The sequence below is a fragment of the Propithecus coquereli genome, unplaced genomic scaffold (assembly GCF_000956105.1).
Source record: "Propithecus coquereli isolate 6110/MARCELLA unplaced genomic scaffold, Pcoq_1.0 Scaffold25, whole genome shotgun sequence".
In the NCBI taxonomy this organism is placed as follows: Eukaryota; Metazoa; Chordata; class Mammalia; order Primates; family Indriidae; genus Propithecus; species Propithecus coquereli.
This window is the reverse complement of record NW_012148063.1, coordinates 4,087,872-4,115,697: the sequence shown is the minus strand read 5'-3', so window position 1 is coordinate 4,115,697 and position 27,826 is coordinate 4,087,872. Positions and strand designations below refer to the sequence as shown.

General features: G+C 42.0%; 1 protein-coding gene across 1 annotated transcript in view; it reads left to right on the top strand.

Annotated features, from left to right (window-relative positions):
• Positions 1–27,564, top strand: part of NOX3 (NADPH oxidase 3) — a 53,618-nt gene extending 26,054 nt beyond the window's left edge. Inside the window, exons 11-14 of the mRNA XM_012646787.1 lie at positions 3,425–3,587; positions 14,037–14,183; positions 17,298–17,422; positions 27,438–27,564. Of these exons, the coding sequence (XP_012502241.1) occupies positions 3,425–3,587; positions 14,037–14,183; positions 17,298–17,422; positions 27,438–27,564 (562 nt within the window). The remainder of the gene's footprint in view (positions 1–3,424; positions 3,588–14,036; positions 14,184–17,297; positions 17,423–27,437) is intronic.
• The last annotated feature ends 262 nt before the right edge of the window (positions 27,565–27,826 follow it).

Below are 27,826 nucleotides of genomic sequence, written 5' to 3'. Positions count from 1 at the left end.
ACACACTCCAAGCATGCAGTCCTCGGTGCCTTTGCCATTGCTGTTCCCTTCACCTAGAATGCTGCTCCCTACATCTCTGCTTGGTGACTCCCTCCCTTCTATCAGGTCTCTGTCTGAATGTCTCTTTCTAGTGAGGCCTTTCCCTTCCTGCCCCATAGGAAACGACAACCCCCAGCCATCACTCAATAGCCACGATACCCCTTGCCTGACTTTCTTTCTTCATAGTGCTTACCACTGCCTGGCACGCTAAGTGCTTGCTTGTTCCACTACTGCCTGTCTCCGCACACTAGAATGTAAGCTCTATGAGAAAAAGGACTTGATCTGTTTGGTTCACTTTAGCATCCCCAGGGCCTAAAACAGGTCCTGGTCTTAGTAGGCATTCAGTAAATACTTAGTGACTGGATAAAAATGAGTTGTCATAAGTAGGTTAAGTTGGTTTGCCCTCTGCCTCTATATGTGTGCAGGCATTTGTATTAGTGGTAAAGCCTCCCAAAAATTAGAATTTGTTTAAATCTTCAACATACAAAGGATCAGAAGTTTACTGGACTGTCTAAGATGATTTTACAGGTCAGCATTGCTTTAATTTTGAATTAGATTAACCATATTGGAGACAGCACCGTATCTTTTTACTGCTTTGGACCCAGAATGAATTTAACCCAGCCCCAAGAATTCACGAGGCCAGGGGAGACTGAGAAGCCCAGGAGAAGTAAGCCTATGTGAAGAGCTCTGAGATCAGGAAAAAGGGAGAAAATGTGAGCTCTTTTCAAATGCAGAAGCTTCTGAAGTATTAATAAACTGGAGGAATTTCTCAGAGCTGATAGCGCTTTCCACAGGTTATCCTGCTCCAGCGTCAGAAGACCGGGCTTCAAAGCCCAGCTTGGTGTATGATCTTGGAGGACATATGTAACACCTTGCCTGAGTGTCCTCATCTGTGCAGTGAAGATGATAGTAGTAGTATTTAAGTCTTTGTTTAGGATTAAATGCAACAGTCCATATAAAGCTCTTAGCATAACGCTCAGCACGTGGTAAATGCTCAAAAAATGGTAGTTACTATTACTGTAAGTGAAGTAAGAAAGGTGGCCTGCCACAGAGATGACCATGGAAGTGATGGTGAGAGGAGTAAGCTGTTGTCAGTGCAGAGAAAGACCAGAGGGCAGCGCAGTCGGGGAAGCACTAACCACACCCAACCAGGAGCCGGCCGGTCCAGGAGTCCTGGACACTGGGAAGATGAGACATTTAAGCTGCATTGTTAGAAACTCCATATCTATAATAGATCAAGGCAGGGGTAGCTAAGTAAACTTATAAACAAAGAATTTGTGCAAAGGAAACTGATTCAGATTTTGAGAGGTCTTGAGGAATGTAGAGATTTGGTTCCATAAAAGGAGCAATTGGAGTGTCATGATAGCTACGATAACTTTTTAAAGGCCTGAGATGCAGAAAAGGAAAAAGACCTGGAATTTGCTTCTCAGGAAGACAAAAGGTGAGAGTTGTCCGAAGACAGATTTCTGTAAGACATGAGAAAAAAATTGTCTAATACTTAGAACTGTCCCTAAATGGGACAAGGTGTGCCCTGCAGTGTAGCATCAGAATATGGTGGGCTCTTGGGAGTGTGGAAGGAAGGATTATTGTATTAGTAGGAAAATTGGACTAAATATTTTCTTCTGTAGCTTTCAGTTTAGATTCTCAATTCTAACTGTGTAGAAATGTGTTTATTGCATATATTTCTGTGGATTATGTGACATAACTCTTCTTTGGGTTTAATTGATATTGTTTTACATCATTGTCAAATAAATCTCAAATATGACTAATTACAAAGACAATGAACAGTAAGACATTTTAATCCATGGACAGGTTTTTTTCTCTCTCTCAATGCCCTTTAATTATTTATAAAAATAACCTATGGTGGGCTAAGATACTAACCCTTTCTGGTTAATGACCTTTTATTTTTATTCTTCCATTTCCATATATCAGTATGTAATAAAGCCTTATTAATTAATATTAACTCAAAGAGAGTTAATTTGAATTATTCGGAAGTCTGGCATATAGAATATTTTAAAATAAACCCAATTGAACTTTCATGAACACATAGTAAAGCCCAAATGGGCCAACCTCGAACGCCTTCAACAAACACCCCTTAGGGAATGGTTATGAATAACTTAGACACTTTTTAATTAGCATATCTTCATTCATATGTAAATGGATGCTTTGGACTAGTTGAGGTTATTTAATACATTCTGCTGACTGAAATATTTTAAACATTCCCTTTACAATTTATTCAACCCATTGTTACTGAACAACTCCGTGTTGGAGGGCAGTGGGATAAAGCAGTGAACAAAGACAGACCTGCCTCCTACTTCTGTAGACCTTATAGCTCAAGACAGACACAAATCAAATCATGCATACACAAAAAAAATTGCAAAATTATACCTATGCTGAGGACTACAGAGGAAGAGAATGTGGTGCCATAAGTTATATAAAAGGGGAATTAACCTAGTCTAAGGGGTTCAGGAAGGCTTCCTTGGGAAAGGATGATTGGGATAAGATCAAGGAGAAGGGTAACTATTAACCAAGTAAGGAGAAAGGGGAAAAATTAAGGCAGTTTTCCAACTGAGAAGATCATCACATGCAAAGGCCCTGTGGCAGAAGCCAGCACTATGTATTTTAGGAAATGGAAGAAAAGCCAATGTGGCGAGCTGGTGAGGAGAAATGGAGAAGAATCCAGAGGCCAGTCCATGGAGGATCATCTTATTTCTTCAATGAATATGCTTTATCCTTATGAAGAAAAATTTGCTAAGCAAAGACAAAACATCAGTGCTGCCCTGGGCCTAATTACCACTGATTTAGAGTTAGCATAATCGAAAATAATGGGTTTTAGAAGTTCCACATAACTGACAAATTATTTCAAAATTATATTTATTACAAATGAATGGCTCCATTAGACTAAAATTATATAAACAAACTAAGATGTGTGACCAAACAAATGAAAACAGGGGAGAATTGCATTATGACAAGCCTCCTAAACCACCTTGATGCTTCTGCTTTCTTCCCTCTGATGGCAGCTGGGGGCCAGGGGCGGCAAGACCTCTTCCTCTATGCTTTTATGACACTTAGAGCCAAAACGAACTTCTAAGAACTATAAGAAGAGCAGGCCACATGGAAGAGGCCTGAGCAATATCTAGGTATGTCAGGCTTTGTCCTTCCATGAATGGCGCCCGGGCCCGGACTACCTGGCTATCTCCCCGTGAAGCAGGCCACAAAATCCTCATGCTAAACCCAAGCTTTCCAGTTAGGGCATGCGCAAGCACAGAGTCCACCTCTCTGCACACATTCGCAAACATGTCCTATAAAAGCACCAGCTCAGGATGTTTTGTGTTCAAAAGCAAGGTGTTCTGAAGGTCAAACAGGCTGCACTCTGTGATTCCAGGCTGGCGGTGGACGGGCCCTTCGGAGCCACTCTGACAGATGTGTTTCACTATCCGGTGAGCGTGTGCATTGCTGCAGGAATTGGAGTCACTCCCTTCGCCGCTCTTCTGAAATCTATATGGTACCAATGCTGTGATTCACAGACCCAGCTGAAGCTGAGTAAGGTATGGAAAAATCATTAGTTCACCCTTCCGTGGATTAAAAGGTTCAATGTCCTTATATCTATCATCTGTCGATTCTTGGGGAGGATTTTAATTAACTATGAGGGATAAATTCAAGGATCCTTAACTATACTTATGTTCTTAAAAATCTCCACTCGGTATTACATTTATGAGTAGGGTTATGTCTAATCTTGTTAAAGATGACAAGACATAAATTTTATTGCTTCATTGCCATTACAGGACATGTAATTGCTCATCTCAATAAAATATGGACAGGCTGCAAATGGCTATGTGACTGGGCTGTAGTTAGTGATATTAACAGGAAGCCTTCTCCTTAGTCTCTTTACCTTAATACCACGGTTGCAAGTGTGTAATTCAATGTCTTCCTTTGCTTTGGACTCGGGCTCTTAACAAGAAGCCATGATTGGGATGTTGGCCTGTTTATTTGATATTGCCATCCAATGGCCAATTTCCTTTTTGTCATTTCTTATATGCTCTCCAGCTAGATGCCTCCAGGGTTTCTTCCTCCTTTTCCTACCTCGAGACTCCATCCCCTTCTTTGGCCCTCCTAGGACCAGCAGCAGGCACTAGAGCAAGTAGGCCAGGAGCCCTGCTGACCCCGAGCAGTGTGAACACAGGAGGAGCCAGGACGCCAGGCAAGCGTGGTGCCAGTCCTGGTCCTGCCACTTCTCTGGTTGACTCTTTGGCTACAGTTTCCTCATCTGCCAAAGGGAGATGCTCAACTCATCAGCGTGTCCCAGTGCATGTTCTATGGGACACTTGTCACCTGACATGATCCACTAAAGGGAATTCTGTGGTCCAAGGAACTTTAGGAATGCTCCTACAACACCCCGCTCTAGAAGACTCATGTTGTCCACTAGCCTATTAAATAAGTCCTGCGGAAAAGAGCCTCATCGAGTTTTGCTCCTTCCCAAGCTTATTCAGCCACAGAACTTTTCTTCACCTGACACCTAGCAAGGAACAGTATTCTGTGAAGCACTGCAGACAATGCCAGACCAGAAGATCTCTAAAGTTAGGGCTTTCCCAATGAAGAAAAAAGAGTAAAATTGCTTATTTCATGAGTTTCCAAGTGACAGGTGCTTGACATATGTTTCTCATTTGATTTTTATAGTCTCCCCCAATAAACTTATAAAGTAAATAATACAAGGCCTGTTTTGCAGATAAGGAAACTGAAGCTTAGAGAGATTAAAGTGACTTTCCTGAAAATACATGGGATAATCCAAGGCAGAATCAGGGTCCAAACTCAGGTCCATATGGCTCTTTCCATGCCATAAGCAGCACACGGGAGACGTGACTCCCACCTCCTCCTGCAGCCCCAGTGTGGTACTATAGGAAGGCCACTGGGTTCCTGGTCAGAGAACCTGCCTGACTCCACCCTCGCTAAAAGGTAATGTTCAGTGCATCAGGTCACCTCTCCGAGCTGGGTTTCCTGACCCACACGTTGAAGAAATAAGAATCCGTATCCAACGGGGAGTTTTAATACCAAATAAGACAAATAGATGATGTGGAAAATTACTGTGCAAGTGTACAAAAGGACATACATGTTCATTATATCTGCCAAAGGTATAAATAGATTACTAGTATCACTACTACTAATAGCCTAGATTTATCAAGCATTGACTGCCTAACAGGTGGGAAGCTGGGCATTTTATAGACACTATCTCTTGCCATCCTTTTAAGGTACTTGCTATTTTTATTCCCATTTTACAGACAAGAAAACTGAAACTAGCTCACAAAACTAATAGGAATGATAGCATCATCTTATTGAACTGTCATAATAACTTATTCAGATAAGTAATATCCTCAGCTTACCAATGAGGACCCTGAAGCACAGAGAACTAAAAAAATATTAGAACTAGCATGTGAATCTAGGTCCTTCTGGGGCCAAAGCCCATCTTCTTTCCTCTGCACCATAATATGTTCAACAAAGCAAGCAAAAGAGCCACTGTTTTGGCTATTTGGACCTCACAGCATGCTTTGTTATGGTTTGTGATGCTTTCTCAGCCGTCCTAAGCTCTTCCTTCCCTCTTGCCGTCTACCAAATAAAAGCCCCTTAGGGAGGTGGCCCACTGCTTCCTGGTTTTCATTACACTAAAAGCCACATCATGCTTCACGTGGAGCCGATGGTGGATACGTGTCCCATGTTCAGTCATTTACTCTCCAAGCCAATATTTGTTGAGTCCCCTCTCATACTCACACGCGAACCTACCACTCTCCTCACACTCTGCCTAGAATAACCTCTCCCTTCTCTCAAGCTCCGTTGCTTCTTTGCTGTCCTTCTGTTACGTCATCTATCTTTCTCTCCTGTATTAAGATTCACAAACAACTTTATTTCCCTAGCAGACTGTGAGCTCCTTGAATGTGATTTCTCTGGATATTTTCATAATAATGTATATATATTCTATAAGCATTGAATAAATCAATGAGTGAATAAATGTCTACATGCCCAAAAGAATCAACATTTGCTTCTGTATACTTTTCTGTAAAATTTAAGGCTACTAAGATAATTCATTTTTTATTTAACCAAAAAGACCATTCAGTAATTTTATAACTAAAATAGTAGATACCAATTATTTTACTACAAATATAGAGGAGACAATCTTAATACTGCCTCCTTTCTCACCAGACCATTGTTATTCGTGTGCCCTACTTGTGGGTTTTGTCAAGGCTGTTTCAGCGGGATGCCTAAAATCACAAAATCATAAAACAGGGACATTGGTCTGTATTCAAAAAAACAGAAACCATAGAGTAGGAAATAAAAAGACAATGCTTTCATAACTTGGACAAATTTGAGGGAATATTTGGACAAGACTCAGCTGAAAATAAAGGCTGGAATCATGGCATATGGGAAAGGCAGCCAAAGCATAGATCGTTAAGATAACTGAAAGGCCCTACTCTCCTAGCTTTGCCTGTTACCATGAAAGGCAACATATGTCCTTTGAGTGGGAGTGTATCTGTCCAAAGTCACCCAGCTGGTTAGCCACTGAGTCAGGACTGGAGAGGACGTTTCTGATTTCCACTTCAAAGCTCTTTGGGGAAAGAAGTGAAGTTTTCCTGCTACAGAAAGTTTGGACTGAAAATTACTCTTAAGATCCAATTCCTCGGAGTCTGCAAGCATGAGAACAAGTTTGGGAAGCTTCTGTCTTTTAAAGCAACTTTGTGTTTGTTTTGGTACAGCTTTCATTAGGTTCATGCAACTAATATTTGTCAGTGCTGCCCACATGCCTTGGAGATATAAATACCACTTCCACTAAACTGTCAGCATCTATGTAATTTTTAAGGTGCAGCTGAGCAAAGCAGCACAGATTGCATCTTCACAATTTTAGGTCTGGGCTATAGTTTTCAGATTTTTCTCTTTTGTAACAAGGAAAGGGGACAGCGGGGTTGGGAAACAGCATAGGCGCTTAGAGGTGGAATTTTAAGCTTAAATGGTTAACTGCAATTAGGTGGGATTTTCTCCTCCATGTGTAAAATACCAGTTGGCATAAGGCATACATTTTTACATACAAGCCTCAAGTTGCAGTAAAAAATTTGCACCAAAGTTTTCTCAGTTGTTAGCATGGCAGACTGTATCTTCTTTACCCTTCTCCTGTGCCTCATTATTCTAGAAAAGTTCTAAATAAAATGAAGGAGCAAAACCAGTAAGACGCTTTCCTTAGGATCATAAGTAGCACTTTCTGTTCGAAGCTGACATTTTAAAATGTCTTTATTTTCAAGACCTTTTAATTTTAAAGACATGGGGAGTGGTGGGGAGAAGAAGGGAGAGAAGTGGTCAGGAGGAGACATCCTGAGAACACAAAATAACAATAAGTAGAATGATGGCTTGCCGTGCTGAAAACGGACAAAGGTTGTATGTAATACATTAAAGAACTGTTTTCAACACAGAAATACGAGCCAAACTTCACCGCATCGGCGGCAGATGAGAACATTGTACCCCTGTGGGACGAGGGAGGGATGAGGGTGGCTGAGAATTCTTAGTGCCACAATACAGAGGAAGCCGGTTGCTGAGGGGTATAAACGCCCTGTAGCAATAAATGTCCTCCACCTCCTGACTAACGGGTATGATTAATTCTACATCACACTCAATTTGTGAAAAGAGCTCTTGAAAAAAAATTAGGACGGTTTGCTTGTGCAAACTGTCAAAATGATGAATGAAATAGGTGCGTGTCAATGGGGAGGAGGGGGGTGATTGCTGACATAAATAGATTGGCTCACACATTTTAGTTCTCCCTGATACCACAGCTGCGTAGACAGCACGGAGAGAACCGGCAACTGGAAAATTTGGTTCGTTTTCTTAACTGCATATGTAATCTTCAGACTACAATAAAATAGATTATAGAAAAACTGAGATAATCTAATTTCTTCATAAATTGTCTTCCTTCATCAGCTCAATAATACATAACCATGATAATGGGTATTTATAGTGTGTCCCATGCAAAATGGCCTTTAGGTTCTTAACCTAATACAATAAACAGATAATTCAAATAAAAAGACAGCACGGGCCGGTGGGAACAAGGAAAAGAGGCCAAGAAAGACAAAAATCCATACACTGCTTAAATATATGAATAAAACAAAGGAGGCCCTGCCCTCTTTGCTAATGAATGAAAAATGCATTTAATTTAATCTGTTTTGTTGGAGAAATTATTTACTTTCACTTTCCCTCACACTGGAGCTCTGGCTACTTCTGGCATCGATCCTGTCTGCTCACCGCAGAGCGCTGTGATCAATTGGCCTCCTCAGGAGGGGCCGCGCATCTCCTAAAGCAGCCAGTGCTTCTCCTGTTTCCCGGGGCAACCTCCAAAGGCTTCGGTACCCCACCAGGCCTCGCCATTGCTCTGTGGGGAGGTGCCCAGTATTAATATTTCTAATGGTTCATTATTCACATGACTACAGTCTTTTTATAAAAGAGTCAAATAAAACATACAAACATTGGAAAATCTGCCTTCATTCACCTCCCTCCCCAAACTAACCACCTCCCTGACTTTGCTCCCCAAGGAGGTCGCGGTTAAACAGTTGGGTGCATTTCATTCCATTCCTTTCCATACATTTACATACACATTCCTATATGCATAGGCACGGGGTGTTAATTCTACAGAAGTAGAGGTGTGCGTGCACAGAGAGAAAGAGAGAGAGAGGGAGAGGCAGAGAGATGTATGATTTGTTTTGTATTTGTTTTCCTTTGCAGCACAACTCAGAGCACCTTCAATGACAATACCTAATGATCGATTTCATTTTATTTCGTGCCTTCGGAGTATTCCATGGTATGGGTAGCCCACAATTTACTGAATCATTCTACTACTAATGAATGTTTCCATTGTCCAACAAGGATTGTCTGTAATTAGAACACACTGAGGCACAAAAAAAGTCAGTCCTCAGCCACAGTGCAAAGCAGCACTACGGTCAGGAAATAGTTAAGATTAAGGATACAGGCTTTGAGAACAAGTCTTAAGGACAAAAGGTGATTGAGAAAGGCTGGTCTCAGTCTTATAATGGTTAACCGGAGAAACAATTTTATAATTTTATCACTTTAAAACTAGAAGTTTTACACATCAGGGGGGCTTATCAATACGAAGAAATACTTCTTGTATTTCCTCCCGTGTGCCATTGTATTCATGCAGGATTACCTTGACAACAACAACAACAACATAAGAGCTGGGACAATAATAGCGACCATTTAGTGAGGATGTAGTATATTTTCTCAGTATCAGTCGCAGTCTTCATCTCTGCAGGACAGAAAGTCCTCTTTTTGGAAAATAGTATGATTCCCTCTTTGCAGAACCTTTGTCAGCCCTCCGGTTTAGAGCTTCTGTCTGCTCTGTTATTTCTTTCATACAGCGTTGGGGACAGAGATGTGCTGCCCAGGAGGGGGCAGGTGGCACTGCGACCCACTGGCCTTCCTTTTGGGGGAAGCTTTGGACAAGGGACCCCCCTGGCTCCCTGTAAAATGCCTCCACGTGGGTTTAGCACACACGGAGCCTGGGGTGCGCGTTCCCTAGTGAAGAGGTTCCTTTTTACAGGCTATGTCTTTATAATGGACGCTGAGATTCTTATTCTGAAATTGGCGCTAAAGTTTGCCTTTACCTCCTCTCGATGACTACCATCTCTATCATTCAGGAGTGACCAGTGGAAACACACCCCACACCAGGCAAATGTCCCCCTTTGCTCCATAATATAATATATTGTATTCATTCTGTAAGCTCCTCCAAATGACAATGAGGATAGTGACAATAGCAGCTAATGTCTTCAGAGCACTTAATGTGTCTGTCAGATGTCGTGCTAAATGCTTCAATAAACCGTATCCTTTCATCCCCACAGTAAGCTCATGAGTTGCCGTTCTGTGTTTATCGCCACTTTACATACGTGGTAATATGGGCTCGAGTTAAACAGCCTGTGCCCGGTTACACAGCTGCTGGGTGATGGAGCCAGCAGGGTGTGGGACTCACAGGCTCACAGTGTTTGATTACCGCACTACGCTGCTACACCCTGAACCTGCGCCTCGTGTACACCTGCCTTCTTTGGAGGGGTTCTGGGCCTTACATAAATGCGTAGACAAATATTTTTTCTTGCATTTCATCTTCTGGCGATTGCTTTTGGATCTGAAGAAATATAGGTTGTGTTTATGGAAGTGTCCTCTGCCTGTGTTTGTGGATGTCTATTCAAGATATGGCTTCAACTTCTGAGATAAAATAGCCTGAAAGCATTAAACTCTCATTGGAGAGTCCATGAGCTCTGGTAGTAGAATAGATTGGTAGCTCCTCTCAGTTCATTTTCTGGAATTATTTATCAAAAATTGGCTCCACTCAGTGGTCATGCATGTAATCCTAGCACTTTGGGAGGCTGAGACAGGAGGATTGCTTGAGGCCAGGAATTCGAGACCAACATGAGCAAGCATGAGACCCTGTCTCTATAAAAAATAGGAAAATTAGCCAGGCATGGTGGTGCATACCTGTACTCCCAGCTACTCAGGAGACTGAGGCAGGAGGATCACTTGAGCCCTGGAGTTTGACGTTGCTGTGAGCTATGATGATGCTACTGCACTCTAGCCCGGGCAACCGTGTGAGACCCTGTCTCGAGTAAAAGCACAGGTCAATTTCCTGCTGGCCCCAGATCACTTTGACCTAGTCTACATACACAGCTGAAGAATTCTTAAAGAGAAGTCCAGGCTTCAGGGAACATGGCAATGAGGTGGGGCACACAGAGAGCTCGGCATTGAGTGTCATTCAGACCCGGGCCCCCAGTGAATGGACATGTCTGAGTGGAGTCTGATCTGATCGTTGGTGCCTGTCACAATGTGACAATGAAGGCCTCTGCCAGGCCACAGCACACAGAAACCACCAACCCTGTGACCCAGTCCCAGCATGGTCTCCTAAGTAATCTGCCCATCCACTGTAGCTACAGGAATATGTGGGATGAGTCCTGCAAAAAAAAATAATAATAACTTTATTACTATGAAGGTTCAGAACTTTTTGTTATTTTACTGAAGATGACTTTCTGTTTAATAAAATCTTTTAAAGTGACCTTAAGTATTTTTGGCCCGTGATATCAGCTGTAGAATTCTGAAAGCCATGCTTTATACAGGTAACCGATTTTAGGGTTGCTTTATTTTTGGAGACTAAGGTGAGGTGGGTGTTAAAAATCGCAGATCACAGAGTTATAACCTATTGTTTGGGACACTTGTTCCACTATTGACCAGGTCCTTTCTGCGGGACGAAATGCAGAGGTGGAACTCTTATGTCCCTTCCCAGTGAGTGTCCCCCACCATTAGAAAGATGAAAGAGAGTCAAAGTAAATACCTTTTTCTTCTGTTCAAAGCCTCTTTTTTTCTTTTTCTTCCTGAAGCACTGCTATTGAGCCTATCCATTTTTCCTCCGTAGCCTCTTGCACCAAAGCTGCCCCGTGTCACCTGCAAGTCAATTACGGAGGGAAAAACACACAAAGCCATTACAAGGAAGCAAAAACTATAAAAGGTTTGACAAGCCCTGAGAACGCTGACACACAGCTAGGCCACAAGAAAGTAAGGACAGGGAGGATTTCTCTCTGAAAGGATCAAGGTTCATGTGTGGAGGAAGCTACGATGTAGGTAGTTTTCAAGTAAGGACGATTGGGACTGGATTTGAAATTGAAAATTTTTTTTTGAAAAAGCAGATGTTTTGGCTTATTATCCACATATGAATGTATTTTAAGCATGTTCCTTAAAGAGTGGGAAATAGAGAAAAGAAGTCAATGATGTTTGCTCTACGCCACCCTTAATGGTCTGAGATAGAACAACTTGCCAAGGGCAGGAAGGAAGGCGAGGTGCACTGGTTAGCGCGGTATTCAATTCAGTCAGTAGATCTTCCATTTCCACCAGGAGCAAAGCAAGTCAAAGTGAGAGCTAAGATTTACAAAGAAAAAATTAGATTAGGCATTACACAAAGTGAAAAGAAAGAAGATAGCGGTATTCATCACCAACATAGAATATAAAATTTGCCCCCTAACTGGCTTCCTTTCTTCCTCCCTGGCCCCCTACATCCTCCAGCCTATTCTCAACACAGCAGCCAGAGGGACCCTTCCAAAGGCCTCGGATCATGGACCTCATCTGCTCGACACCCTCCAGCCCGACAGCATCCGGGCTCCGCCAGCCTTGCACCCACCTCGTCTCCTGCTGCTCTCCCTCCCTCACTAGGCTCAGCCACGTGGCCTCCTGGTCCCTCTTGAGAGGCCCCACTCCAGGGCCTCTGCACACCCTCCTGCATCTAGAGAGCTCTTCCCCTAACCATGCGACTCCCTCGCCTCCTTCAGGCCTTTGAGCCAACATCCCCTTCTCACTGAGGCCGCCCTTGACTGTTCCACTTAACTCTGCAACCCTTCCCACCCTGTCTTGTGTTTCTGCATAGCGCTTACCACCCTCTGGCATATTCTATATCCTACCTCTTTACCATCTTTCCTCCTCCTCTTAAGATGCAAACTCTAAAAGCACAGGGAATGTTTTGCCTCTCTTGTTCACTTTTATAGTTGCAGAGCCTAGAGCAGTCTTGACGTAAAGTAAGCGTTCAATACAGAGTTGCTGAATCAGTGGACACACGCGTGAACACGACCACCTACTCATGGGGACTGACGGGGTGTTCACCAGAGGGAACCGCTGGCTCGGTTCTGCGTCACAGGCCCGCTGGCTGGAGGGTGAGCTCCAAGACAGGAGGAGAGTCAGGAAGAGAAGAGAAGGTCATCACGCCTAGAGACTGAAGGATTATATGTCCTGGAATTAATATCTTAAGTGCCCTTCCGAACAGGAGCTGTCCAACAAATACATAGGCTCTGATTCTTGAGAAAAAAAAGTTTATTCTCACCACCTTTTACTCTTCCAGACTGTTAATAGTATAAATTCTTGCATAAACCTAAAGAGAATAGACAAGATGTTTAGCCTTGAAATATATTCTGTGATTTTTTTTTCTCATAAATTTGATCTATTAATTAAATCTCATCCATAGCACTGATTGTATGATTGCGAGCTTGCGAGCTGGCTGGCAGGGAGGGAGGGAAGAGAACACTGACCCCTGGATGATACGCTTCCGGGTGGCGGTAGACCAGCCGCACCTGGAATCTAGACCAGCCCCTCACAGATATTAAGCCACAGAGACATCTCTTTGGGGAGAAGGTACAGGAGAGAGATGTGGGCAGCCAGGGGCAGGAGTGTGAGAAAAAGCGGTAGAATTAATAGATTTAGCCCCTGTGGTTTCTTCTACATACAATCATTAGAAACTCAAAACACAATTGAAGCCTTTATTTTAGCAAACCCAAACTATTTCTTGCACATACCGTTTGCTCAACACAGAGTTTAAAAAAAAGAAATTCTTCCTAAACATAATTTCATTAGAGCAGTTGACACCCAGACAGGCACCACCCACCAGCTTTCTTGGACATCGATATGTCTTGCCGAGAGGAAATTTCTGGCTTGTGCAGCTTGATTCTGAAATTACCATAATCTCTACTCTCCAGAGGCTGTGACTGGTGAAGTGGATTAGTGCCCAAGCCTTCAGGGTCTCTGGAGAGAAGAGTTCAAATCCCGAGCTTAGGTCATAAGTAAAGATGAAGGAGGCTGGTCTAGCAGTTTATCCCCCTTGGGGAACAGTGAAAGGCACAGCTAGTTATGATTATTAATCTCGTTCAGAAGCAGCACAGCCAGAAATGTGGAGAGTTGATCCTCATCCAGAGAAACTGGCACGGCCCACAGGCTCCTAACTCTCTCAATTCACTCTGGGCTTTTTCAAACACAATGTGAATTTTTTCAAAAGAAATCACAGTGTGACTGTTCACTGGCAGAAAAAAAAGCATGTTATTTTGCAGAACTGCCCAGTTGGGCTCAAATAATTTAATGGAGATAAAGTAGTCTGCGATTATCAGCACATTATGAAAAGAGGGACAGATCAGTTTTCTCACCTTCTCTCTTGACAGGTGTATTTCTACTGGATTTGCCGGGATGCGAGCGCTTTTGAGTGGTTTGCCGATCTCTTACTGTCGCTGGAAACACGGATGAGTGAGCAAGGGAAAACTCACTTTCTGAGTTATCACATATTTCTCACTGGCTGGGATGAAAATCAGGTATTGATAAGAGTCAAGCAATATTAACTGACTCATGTAATATAGAGCAAACAGAAGAGGAACAATTTCAATAAAGAACTGTGTATTTCTCTGATAGCATGAAAGAATTCTTTTCATGTTCTTAAAAAGGAAAGGAGAATGAAATAAAACCAGATTAGAAAGCACTGTTCAGATGATTGTGACAATAAAAGGACCTACAGTTAACTTGCTGAGGGAGTGGAACGCTTGGGCAATGGAAGACAATCCAGAGGTTGGAAATCCCAAATAAATTTGCGTTTGTCCTCTTAAGCGTGACATTCAGTGAATATCACTGATTGGCTGTATTGTCTTGTTGACTTCCTAATTGGTTCTAATTCTATGCTTTGAGCTGTTCAGAGTAAAACAGAAAAGATTCCAAGGTGTTTACATTTGACATTTTGTAGTCTAAAGTATGTGAGCATTTACAGAAAATAATTATTATACATACATGATTTGTCTAGAGATTTCTTTTTCTTAAGGCGTTCTTAGAAATTGTGTACACCTATGTTTATTTGCCTAAGACCAAGATGATCTTCTGTTTTGGCAGCCGTTCTATATTGTATTAATGAAATATTAAGATAGAGTTTACCAAAAATAATGTATGTCAAAATATGGACAATGGTAGTATTTCAATGTTGATAATATCAAATAACTATTACATTTTAATCCATTTTAACTCCTCAAATCTGAGAATTAACAATGAAGTGATTACTAGGTTATGCAATGTATATTCTAATTGGCACTTCTGCGGCTCCTATTATTGATATATACTTTTAAGAAAAGTGTGTTTGAGTGCAGGGGATTTTCATTAATCACTAAATTTACAAACACATGCTTTGTGTGTGTATCACACACACACACACACACACACACACACACATACCATTCACTGGCCCTATAGAACATCACTGTAATTTGAGTCTGTACTTCTGGGAAAATGAATAAGACTTTGCTAGAAATCCAGTAGCTTAATGAATGTTTATGGTCTTAGTTGCAGTCCTACTTAAATATTTAATCCTTTGGGATAATTTGAAATGTAGATGCCTTGGAAACTAGGCTTGAAACATCTTAATGAATTATATAGTGTTAATTAAGTTTTCCAAACAAACATTTTCCTTATTCAAGTAGGATTTTTAATTGATGATCCATTTGGCGAAGGACGGACACAGCTTTTGTCTTTTGCTTCCTAGAACCATGCTTGCTCTTCTAGTTCTAGAGCCAACTGACCCCAAGTACCTGCCTAGACTTTCCCTGTCATTGGGGGTTGACACTGAGTTCTCATAACTGAGCACTGAACTTGATTTTGTGACAACACAACCCTGCCCCCTCCCGTCTCTGCCACTATAAAAGTGTGCTATAAAAGATAATTTTTTTTTCCTAAATACAAGTAAATTAAAATACTTGTCTTCTTAAATTTTTGCCATGACATGTCAGAAATTATTTAGACTCCCAAATTTCAGACAGGAAATCACTAATCTCAACATTTAAGGAAAAAATAATTGGTGCATTCTGTCAGTAAAGAATCAAGAGGCTGTTTTAGAAATAGCCAGTTGTTAAGCTGAATTCAACAACCTAAAGTGGCAAAATGACATGAACAGACGGGACAGATGGAAGAGGTATTATGAAGGGCAAATCAACAGAGTTTGGAGATTAATTGAACATTGGGCTGAAAAATATGGAACAAATATAATTCCAAATGTTTGAACATCAGTCATTGGCTGCACCACAAACGGAAGTAGGGAAGGTCCTTTTTTGTCTGAAATCAGGCCCAAACTTCTTCGCAAGTACTTTAAGCCTCTTCCCAGGCTGACTCCCACACACTGGTCCTGTCCTACCCCCGTCATTTTCCTCAGCCCCAGAGCAGCCAGGATACGCACTGGCCCATCACACCGTGCCCTTTCATTCTCCCACATCTTTGTCTCTGCTCATGCTATTCCCCCTCCCTGACTCATCACTTGACACCCCCTGCCATTTTCCCCCACCCTCTCTTTGCCTGGAGTGCTATTCCCAAACTCCTTTCTATTAATGGCCCTGCCATTTCTGAGATGCAGTCTGCCATTATCTGCTGGCCTGTTCAGGCACTTCCATTATTCCCGGCTGAACCTCCCTAGCCTCAGCTGCTTTCTTAGACAGGTGAGACGGTCAGCCAGGGAAGGCAGCAGGGAACCTGGGACATGAGCTGTGCCCAGCAGGGTTGTCACCTGAGCTGGCCAGGATTGGGAAGAGTCAGAGGGTGAGAGCAAATTGAGCACCAATAGGTAAAACATGTGTGCTCAAGAGCTGTTGCTGGGAATACAACAGGGGCCACAGCTCCCCAGAGGTAAGAAGCAAGGTAGTTACCAGAATGCAGTAGGGGCTAAAACAAATGGCAGCAACTTAAAAACTGATCACGAGGGATTGATATGCCCTGATCTCTTGTTTATTGATGACTAGCGCCATGTTGCCTGGGTGGTTTGCTTAATTTGAAGGCAGATGGTTGGGCACAGAGCTCCCGCCACGCCCCTTGCTAGGCTCTGGCCACCACATCCTACCTGCCAGACTCAACATCCTCCTAGCACATGAAAGCAGACAGCAGACATTGAACCGTTTCAACCCACTAGGCAGATCTGATTGTACGTAAGATGCACTTTCTCCCTGGACATCTCATTGCACTTTAATCTGGCAATGCCCTTCTCCAATCCCCAGGATATAATATGAAGGGAAGGTGGACAGCAAGTATGGATTAATTTTTGAGAAGTTTGGCAGCAAAAAAAAAGGAAGTCATTTAGTGCTTGCTTTTTCTTAGCCACATTTACTTTATCACTCTTGTCCTTTTAAAGAAAATATTCTTTCGGGTTAATGTTACCGCATACCTACTAAGTAAGTACAAGGAGGCACTTTGTTCTCATAAGTCCCCATACAAAGATAAATGAGATAGGATGCTTGCCCTAAAGTGCAAAATTGATGATATCTGATAATAATGATAAGCATTTCTAGCCTCGTAAAAAAATTGTATTAAATCTACAAATGAGCATAATTACTTCATCCTTTAATTATAGAGGCTTCCATTTTTTTTTTTTTCCTAAATGTCATCTGATCCCACACTTTGTACTTTAGGCCATTCACATAGCTTTACATTGGGATGAAAACACTGATGTGATCACAGGCTTAAAGCAGAAAACCTTCTATGGGAGACCTCACTGGAACAACGAGTTCAAGCGGATCGCCTACAACCACCCCGGGTAAGGCAAGCTCTCTTTCCTCTGCCTGCCGGGAGCCTCCCTGGAGAAATACGAGCTGCTGCTGAAATGAAAAGTTTAATCTGCAATACTGCACATCTTGTTTAGAGACAAAACCTCTACCTTAGAAAAGGTGGTAATGGTATATTTCAAGAACCACAAACCTCTGCTTAACTGGTTTACAACTTCTGACAGTTATTATGTTGAAATTTTTCACATTTAACCTCAATTTAAAGATGGTATTTTTTCAGCTATATATGCCTTCAAGAAATCTTTGTTGCATACAGTTGATCTGTAATTACTCAACTGGAGAATTCACTTATGTCCAGCTGCACGCTGTATCTAGCATGTCTAGCAAAAGCAGAGAGAAAGCGTTATAAGACCAAGCAAGGATTTAGGGTGGTGGTTAAGGACCCAGGATCTGGCTATAAATCCAAGCTCTCCCTTTACTACTGGTTGACTTTGAACAGGTTATCTATTCTGGAGCTGACTCAGTCTCCTCCTCTACAATCTGCAAATAATAATAATACTTTCCTTGCAGGATTCTGCAAAAATTAAATGAATGAATATCTGTTAAGGGACCTAAAACAGTGCTTTGTATGGAGCACTTAGGAATTGTTAGCTGCTATCTTCACTATTATTATTATTATCATCATCATTTCAATTATTACTATATAGATACTATTAGCATTATATAATAAACTTCAGTGTAGAGAAGCAAGAGCACTTCCTCTGGGGGCCGCAGATTGGGGTGAAGCGTGTACTTCCTGTTTCTAGGAGTTATTGTCTGCATGACCTTGGATAAGGCAGCTTATTTAAGCTTTTGAGCTCCATTGTAAAATATGGATTATAATATCTACTCACGGTATTTTTCTCATAATTTAAATATATAATTAGAGAAAATATAGTGAAGAGCTTGGGAGAGCATAAAGCACAAATGCAGACAGTCACTGTTGTTACATGTCTCCTACGTCAGTCTTTGTTTCCATCCTTCATCATCCATGGCTCTTGAAAGTCAGCATTCCTAATATTGTCTTCATTAAAGAACAGTTTCCACATTTGAGGAAAGATCTGAAAGAAAAGTGGGAGTGTGCCATGGGACAACTGGGAAGGGCACGTGCCAAGGCCCTGAGGCAGGAGTCACTGTTCCCGGCATAATCAAGGAGGCTGCTGGTTGGAACAGAGGAGGCAAGAGGGAGACAGCACTTAGGAGAGGAAACAGGGACAGCGGCAGGTCATTGTAAAACTTTGCATTTTATTCCCAGAGGGGAAGCCACTTGCAGGTTTGCACAGAAGAGTGACATGGGATCACTCTGGTCTCAGTGGGAGAATAGATTGTTAGGGGGCTGGGACAGAGAGCCCAGTGAGGAGGAAGCTGGTGGCTTGGATGAGGGGGCAGCAGTAGAGGTGGTGATAGGTGGCTGGAGTGGGGGTATTTTGGAAGGTTGAGCTGACGTGGCATGCTGATGGATTGGACGCGAGGAATGACCCAAGCTGGAATGGAATTCCCACTCACTAATGTGGCAGTGACGGTGAGAGGAGCTGCTTGGCAGGTGTGGGGCATCACGAGTTCCATTGTTGACAAGTTTAGCCTGTGATGTCTGCGATGCATCCACGTGGAGATGGGGAGTGGGCAGAGGAACAGAAGAGGCAAGAGCTCAGGGGAGAAGTTCAGCCGGTGGTGTCAGCACATAAACTGTGTTTAGAGCTGTGAAACTGGATGGGACGACCAAAGGAGCAGATACTGATCAACCAGAGTTCCAAGAACCACGACGTTTGGAGGGTAGGGAAATGGACTCTGTATTTGCAGGTCACAGAGTTTAGTACGTATTACTCATACCCTCCTTATTAATCATGTCACTTAGGCCTTCTGTACCCTGCCCTTTTCCTGTCCACTGTATTGGAGTTAAACCAGTACGAGCAAGCACAAGTCCACTTGGGTATCTCTGACCCCTCTCCACCCTCCGAGACTACCCCATCATCTTGCCATCTCCTCCCTCAGCCCGTTGCATTTCCGCCTCGTGGGCTCCCTTCAGAGAAGGCATGCTTCATTAATTTTTGTGTAGTTCCTTAGTATTTTTTCTGCTCCATAGGATACTTCTCTGCTGAATATTATTCATCTTTTGGTCAGTTTGGCTATTCCTTTTTACATTTTTTTCTTATATTCTCCTTGTGCCAAGACTATGCCATTTTCCTTCTTATCAGGTGCATTGACTGTTAGACTTCCCCAGTCCAGCCATGGGAAGGAGGTTTAGCGAGGAGAGAGGTGTGGAAGGAGCAGCCAGGAACTGCCCGAGGTTCATAACCATCCAATCCATCCCATCCTTCCACTGGGAAGTAGTCCCGACCTAAACCGCCCTGTGCCCTCTGAGACCCCTGCCACCCTCTCCACGCCGCACCCTGGCAGCCCGCACCAGGAGCCCCAAAGAAGCATCAGCCTGGGGAAGAGACAGTTTGAGGGAGTGCTTGTGGGGACTCACTCAAATCAGCCTGAAAGCAAAAGATTTCCAGCAAGCAAGCCCAAGAGAAGCTTCACTTTGAGCGTCAGGGTTAGGGGAGGGAGGGCGTGGACCAGCTTCACACCTCACAGCCTGGCTTTTGCGCCATGGGGCTCAGTGCAGAGGCCCTGTAAGAGCTGCCAACCTACACTAAGTGGCCTTGGAGACTCTCTCCAGGAACCTCTTCCTGAGGGCCACTTGTTCCATTTCGCCTCTTACCTCAACTCTTGCTGACACTTGGCCTAGAATCCAGGTCTGGCATTCCACCTTCTCCCCAAACATGGCGCTTCCAACCCACCCGGATTTCCAGAGCCTCAGAATCCGGTTCCTCTGTGCTCCTCCTCAACACCCAGTGCTGGCCCCCAGCCCCGCACGCTTCTCAGCCTTGCGAGTCATCGTCTCCCACCCATCCGACTCTTGTCCAGAGCAAAGAAGGGTTCATTTCATCTACAGTTTTCTTAAAAAAGATTATAGGTAGAAACTAACAAAATAGTAGAAGCTCATATGTGACAGCCAGGTTTTTTCATTGCTATTTTCTCCTTTTGGGAGAAATGATAAATGTTTCACACTCAGTTTTCAATCATCACGGAATAAATTCTCTCACTCTATAGGCTTTCGACATGGACACGTAGATCTTGGTTTTAAGTTCTTCTAGGTAGTCCCACTCTTTATTATGCTCACCCCTTATTGACATCTCACACTGTATTTGTTTATTTTTGTTACACATGAAGTTTGCAGCCCAGTGGGGAAGGCCTTTCAAAACAAACCATTTCATTATCTCCCTTCCTGCGGAAAGGCGTGAGCCAGAAACACGGAGCATCTGGAGACCAAGGGTAAAACTGGGCTTGTACAAACTCTGCCCAGAAAATTGTGTTGCACAGTGCTGAGAAGTGAGCCTGTCCAATTTTTTGCGGGGAATGAGGAGTGGAAAACAAGTTTTAAGGTGGGAAAGTTATGTCCCTGTCACTTTCCCTGTTGCCCTTGTGATGAGTGTGTTCATTCCTTCTCAGAAGCCATAATCAAAGTTCAGGACATGCGTGTACTTAATGCCCAGCTGTGCTTTTTAGCACAGTATCTGTGCAAACTCCCTCTCCCTGATGGATGACTCCATCTCTTCCCAGGTAGAAGAGGCCCCCAAAGTTTGGGTGTCATCGAATCAAGCCTGTGTGAGCCTACTTCCTAGCCCAGAATTTTTAAAAACATATTTGTAATAGCCTTAGACTCTAGAACGTGGTTACTTTTTATATAGTTTCAACCATCAATGTCACTAATAATAGACACATATAGGCAAAGTCAATTATTATTTTATCCCTGGAATGCCAGATCCCTGGGAAGAGACAAGGCACCCGTAAAAAGCTTAGTACCACCCTTTCAAAAGACTTTTAAAATGACCTCCTTAAAATAATTTTGTTTTCTGCTGTGTAAAAGAAGATTTATGTTTAATGAAGCTTTTAATGAAGAAATCTCGGAAAGAGAATGCCAATAAAATCTAATTTTTAAACAAGAAAATCTAATACTGAGAAGTATTTCAATATCCTGGCCTTTGTCCAGATATAAATGAAACACACAATCCAATTACTGTTCTGCACAAAGGACAAAGTAACATTAATTTTCCTCAAGATGGTTATTAAAGAGATAAACAGTATGTTTTCCCCTTATTATGTCAAGGATATGTTTGTTCCCAAGCCTACTTGGCTACTCTTACAAGACTGTTCTGTCCTGTCATTAGCTCATATCTTTTGGCAAAGATGAGTCCGGAGGAATTGGTGGATTTGTTAGTGGCCTCAGAAAAGGTTCTTTGTTCTTGAGGGTCTTTGAAGTAGGCTCTCAACCATTTCTATTCATCAGCGCAAAGCCAAGGATTCTTAGGACTTACTCGTTTAAAAACATTTACCTGTTTGCTCAAAGCTGGAGTCTGTTCTTGTTCTAAGAAGGAGTTAAATCAAAAGAATAAAGTGAAGAGGGGCAAAAATGTTTTTTTATAGAACATGAAAAACAGCACCAATAATAAAGCTTGAAGGGAAGCAGATCAAAGAGAGTAGTGCAAGCTATAAAGGAACCAGAAAATTGCAAAAATAACAGTAATAGAGAAACAAATTGATAGGCATCAAAATGAATACAAATAAGGAAAGGGGAAGAAAAATTAAATATAGATCAAAGACTGAAAGTAGAAAATAGGAAAGTGTACACTATTGTTTTTATTTGTAATTAATTTTGGTAATTATATTAGCCATATTACAAAAACAAGTATAGTTTTAAAAGACAATCAACAAATAATAAGTGGATGTATTAAAAAAAGCCTTTTATTGATATGCTCAAACCCATATGCATGTGACAATTGTATATTACTTCAGTTAGACAAATACAGAAAAGCACTCTAAACACAAAAACAATGAAAATCATTCTCCCAATTAAAATATAGTAGACTAATTAAATACATGTATTGACATCTATGTCTTACTAATCAATAGAAGTGTGTCTTTTATAAAAGTGGGAGCTGTATGTCATTTTTTATAAACGTTCTCAATATGTTCCCAAGCTTTAGACAAATGTTCATAAAATCAGGGAATCATTTCCAAGAAGGTAGACAGAATGAAAATAAATATATCTTTGTCACCTTTAGCTACTTTTTGGATAAACACACATTGTACATGTACTCCACCTTCCGAATGTGTGAGCAGCTGTTTTTAATTAATTGAATAAAATGATTTTCCATAGGCCTTCTTCAACCTGTGATCTTGCAATTCAGATAATATTTACAGTTTGCTACTTTTGACTTATCTGCTAACTTCCCCATGCCTTGTAGGTAATTATGTAATTAATTACTACAAAAACTTTAAAGATTTGGCCATTTTTTTCATAACTTCGGTGGAAGTGTTTCTTTTATCTTAAAGGAAAAAATACAGAAGAGTACTACCATTTGTTAGAACAGTTTAGCGCAACCCAACACTGAAGAAAGGTGTCAACTTACCATATGACTGGGGGCTTCTAATCCATATTGCATGAATGTATTTTAGACCACCCATTGTTTTCAGAAATATGAAAATACCTTTATACTAAATTGAGTAAATGTGTCCATCTGGAACCACATTTGCTTGTGTGCACACCCTTCAATTCTCATTTGTACGTGCATATGTGCAAAATGTTTTTAAATGATATTTTTAAGAAATTAGCATTCTGATTATAGCATATGGGGTCCTTTATCTAACAGGATATCCTAAACATTCATTACATGACTAAAATGTTCAGAATATTGAAAGAAATAGACTTAAATGGAAATACAACGCATGATATATTATAGCTTCATGAGAAAAATAAAGCCACCATAAACTAATGATGGGGATATTGTCAGCATATTTAAATAGTTCCTTCCCACCAGAGCGCAACCAGCTCTGTGGTTATAATCAAATGAAGATTCAATGAAAATTACTGGAATTATTCCATTCGTGGTAGGGGGGATTAGAGAGATGGGTGAGTACAGGGTGGATTTATCATTACCTTACAAAGTTTCTTTGATGGTATTATCTAACAAATTACTAGCTATGGCAAAATGTTAGGTTATTTGCATATGTTTTAGTGTTTTATTGGGGTGGAGGAGGGGACAGCATTGGCGAAAAATGGCTCTACTATTCCCCGAGATCCAATGCTGCGAGTCAACTGCTTTCATTTCTCTTCCCTATTTGACTGTAAGTTTCTCAAGGGCAGCAACTCTATCCACACCCTCAGAGCCTAGCACAGTGGCCAGTGTGAACAGGTGGGAAGACCATTAGCAGGATAAGGAAACTGGGACAAGAATCCTAACAGCACAGCTCTGGCTGCCATAGAAAATGGAATTGGTGGACGGTGGGCAAGAGAAGAGTCACAACAGTGAGCTTTGCTAGGGACATCTGCAGCTCATGATGAGCAACTGAGTAATTAGGACACAAGGAAAAGCAATGTTGTAGGCTGCTACAAATAAACTGGGAGATAGGTTAAAAAACAAAAAAAACTGGCCGGCACAATTATCATATGCACTTATGAAAAAAGAAGGTATTGTACAAAATATAATTATGTGATGAATCATTTGGAGGCATTTCTAATGAAAAACACCCACTAGAAAGGATTAACCAGGAGTTGTGTCCATTGTCTGATACAGAGTTTGTTGCTCTCCTTGGCTTCTTTCTAAGCCTCCATAAATCCACGGGAAGCCTCTGTTTATCGATTTTATTTGCAGAATGCACTGAGGGTATAAAGTAATTTGATTTTTTTTAAATGGGGTTTAGGGTCTGCCCCTACAGGGTTATAACTTACCAAGCATAAAAGCCAACACATAAAAACAAACATACAATTTAAAGCGAGAAGGGCTCAGGGCGGCAGAACCTGGGAATTCGGCGAGGTGGTGGGATTACTCCCGGGCGCACCCACACGCCCATATATCTGCTGGGCTGAAATCTCCTGGTGGGTGATATTTTGGATGTCTTTCATGCATGGCATCGCTGAACTGTTTTTGAAAAATGCACCAACCCCACAGAGAAGAGCACAATAGTTATTTAGCAAACATGGAGAGGGAAAGGAGGATTTTCTTTATTGTTTATCAGAGCTAAAAATAATGCCGTGAAGGTTAGCCATCTTCGCAGCTTGTGTAAAATTTGTCCTTTGCTCATCAAAGTCAGCAGCCCGGACTGATCAATGCCATTAACGCTGTCCCTGATCAGCTCCCCACGCATGCGCGAGCTCCGCGGCTTGCAGGCTGTAATCCGAAGCACAGCACCTTGTGCTTTTATACTTCTTTTGCCGAGAATCTTCTTTTTTTTTTTTCAATTTTAAACAATTGTGGGTAATTAAATTTTATAGAAGAATTTTTTCTTTACCTACCCCATTAGGATTCTGTTGCACTTGTCCATCGCCTCATAAAAGGGAAAATTAAAAAAAAAAAAAAAAACAAAAAAAAAACCACAAGCTGCTGCATCTGTGCCTTAACCGCTTTGTGTGGATTCTCGGCTCTGTGATTCACAGTATGCGTTTGTGACAAGAAATCTTTGTCCTTGGGATCATAAATGCCGAGGAGGGTAAGCAAGGCAAGCAGAAGGATGCCGTATGTGGGGACAGTGATGCAGAGAGCCGGTGAAGGGCTGACCTTTCCGCCTCAGCTCAAGGTAGATAATGAACGGCCTTTGTGAGATGTTTTGGTGATTGCATAACCATGACAGTCGTGGACCCTGAGCACAGAAAAGTGCGGACTTGGCTGTGCAGTGTAATAGCCACAACTTCAAAAGGGGCAGGGGAGCTGTGAGCTGCTGGGGACACCAGTGGTACACCTGGCAGCCAGCAATCAGAATCCTTTGAAATGGAGTCTTAAAGGCAGAGCATCAAAGAGCATCGTCAGCCTCTGCAAATAGTTACTGTGGCTGCAAACGAAAGGGCAGTCTTAGCCTGTTGGGAATGGGCCAGTGGGCAATCTCTTTGGTGACATCTACACTAATGGAAAAATATCACCACCCATAACAGCATCTTTGAAATAGATGCAAGGATACCTCTGGGCATCAGACACAAAGCAAAGCTGTGACTTCTCACTGGGAAGGGTCTTACCTGACCCCATCTATCATTCAAAACGTTTCAGTCCAGAGCTCTAAAATCATAGTGCTGATCCCAGTAAGTCTATAATCACCTCTGGGTTAACACCCCACACCTCAGCTTCTGTTCAGCTTTGTGGAGCAGGCAGACACCAGCAGACACGATGTGGGATAACAATGTAAGCTAACGCTCCTGACAGCTCGCCGTGTGCCGAGCACAGGGCCAAAAGCGGGACGTGCAGTGTCTTGTCTGATCCTCCCAGAGATTCTGGGAGCTAGGTGCTATAATTCTCCCCATTTCATAGATGAGGATACGGAGGCTTCGAAAAGGTAATTAATGTGCCCCAAATTACCCAGCATCCGTGTGCTGGAACCAACAGCGCCTTAACCATTGCCTTTTATCTCCATAAGCAACTTAAAATTGCTTCATGAAGTCATAAACTCATATTTTTCAGTGGAAAATATTTTTCTGAAAAAGTGCTTTCTCAAATTTAGCTGTGGGGATAATATTTTTGAAAGTAATACTTATACATTTTGAACATATTACCATTTATAAATTAAGACATTAAGTTCCTTGGAAGCTAGAGTTTGGAATGGGATTGACCATCAATTTCTACCATGGATGCTACAGTCCTGGGACACATAATTCAAATGTGGCTATGACACATGGCAGAGGGCTATGCTAACAAATAAGCTACGGAGAACTAGGCTGTGTAGGGACTTCCCAACAAAAGCCGGGTCTGAAGAAACAGAGGCCGTGTAGTGGGCTGGTCCTGAGGTCCAAAGAATTTCTGTAAGACAGCGTTTCTCAGAACCACACCTGGGGTCCTTTCTAAATACGCATTCCTTGGATTTGAGCTTAGGAATCTACATTTTAACAATCTGCCTACATGATTTTATAAACAGTAAAGTTTGAGAACTTTCAATCCAGATTAACTAATTCCGTTTATGCCAGAGATTGGAAAAATGCTACAAGGACTAGTAATATTCAAGACAAGGGAAAAAAGACATGATCTCTGTAAGTCTCTATAGAAACTGACACATCCCAGCTTTCACAGACAACCAGAACCACTGCACCGACACAGTGTTTCTATATAAACAGAGTCACAAGGGATTTGAGCAGCCCTGGGACAGTCATGCTATGTTAAAAAAATGTCTCTTCCACACAGTTTCTGAAACGTCGTGATTAGAGATGTCAGTGTTTGGGTGACTATATTTTCAGCAATGTCTTCTTCCTTTCCAGCTCTTCCTTCTGGCCTTCTTTGAAAATAAAAGTAATTGCAACAGGAAAAATTAATTAAGTTGCTATTATTTTAGCATAAATTGTGTTATCTATAAAAAAGGCAGGGTTTAACAGAATACTAGTAATAACTAACTTTTTGAATGTATTATGTCATCTTGCTTTCAATAAAACATACGACACAGTTGCTGTCATCTTTGTTTTACACCTGCAGGGGCTGAGGTCTAGTGTCTTGCCCAAGACCACGCAGACAATAATCAGCACAGCCATTCGTTCATTTATTCAACAAAGATGTATCATGTATGGAGTGTCTAGTGTATGCCAGCCACTGTTCCAGGTGCTGGAATAAAACAGATCATGTTCCTGCTCTCAGGGAATTCCATTCTAATCACCGATCCAAGAGGATGCTAAGTAAGAGGACACCTGGCCAAAAATCTAGGTGATACCACAACTATATCAAAACCCCCTCAACAGTATTGGTGGCCCCTTCCAGCCTCAATCTTCCTGGCTCCACTTGTTCAATTCAGGGCATAACAGGACTCTGGGAACGTGGGAGAGAGCACGGTGCTGAAAGTAGGAAAAGGGAATCTAAGAAAAAAGGACGTGGATGGAGAAAAATAAATTAACCTCACAACCAAAACTGCTTCACTAATTCAATAGTTGTCTTGGTTTCTGGCTGGCGTGGCCCCGGGTGACACTTCCTTTCCTTTTCCTGCCCCCTCCTGCAGCAGCAGCATTGGCGTGTTCTTCTGTGGACCCAAAGCGCTCTCCAAGACACTTCAAAGGATGTGCCACTTATATTCGTCAGCTGACCCCAGGGGTGTTCATTTCTATTACAACAAGGAAAGCTTCTAGAGTTTGGAGGTAAGTCCACGTGTTGCACAAGGTCAGGGGTCGGGTATCGTCTCAGTTGCAACTACTCAACTGCACCATCATCGTGCACCAAAGTCGCCACACACAATGACTGAATAGGCATGGTTGTGCTCCAACAAAATTTTATTTATTGACCCTGAACTCAAATTTCTTAGAATTTTCTTACATCACAAAATATTTTTTAACTTTTTTCAACAATTTAAAGATTCAAAAGTCATTCTTAGCTCCTGGGCCATCTAAAAAC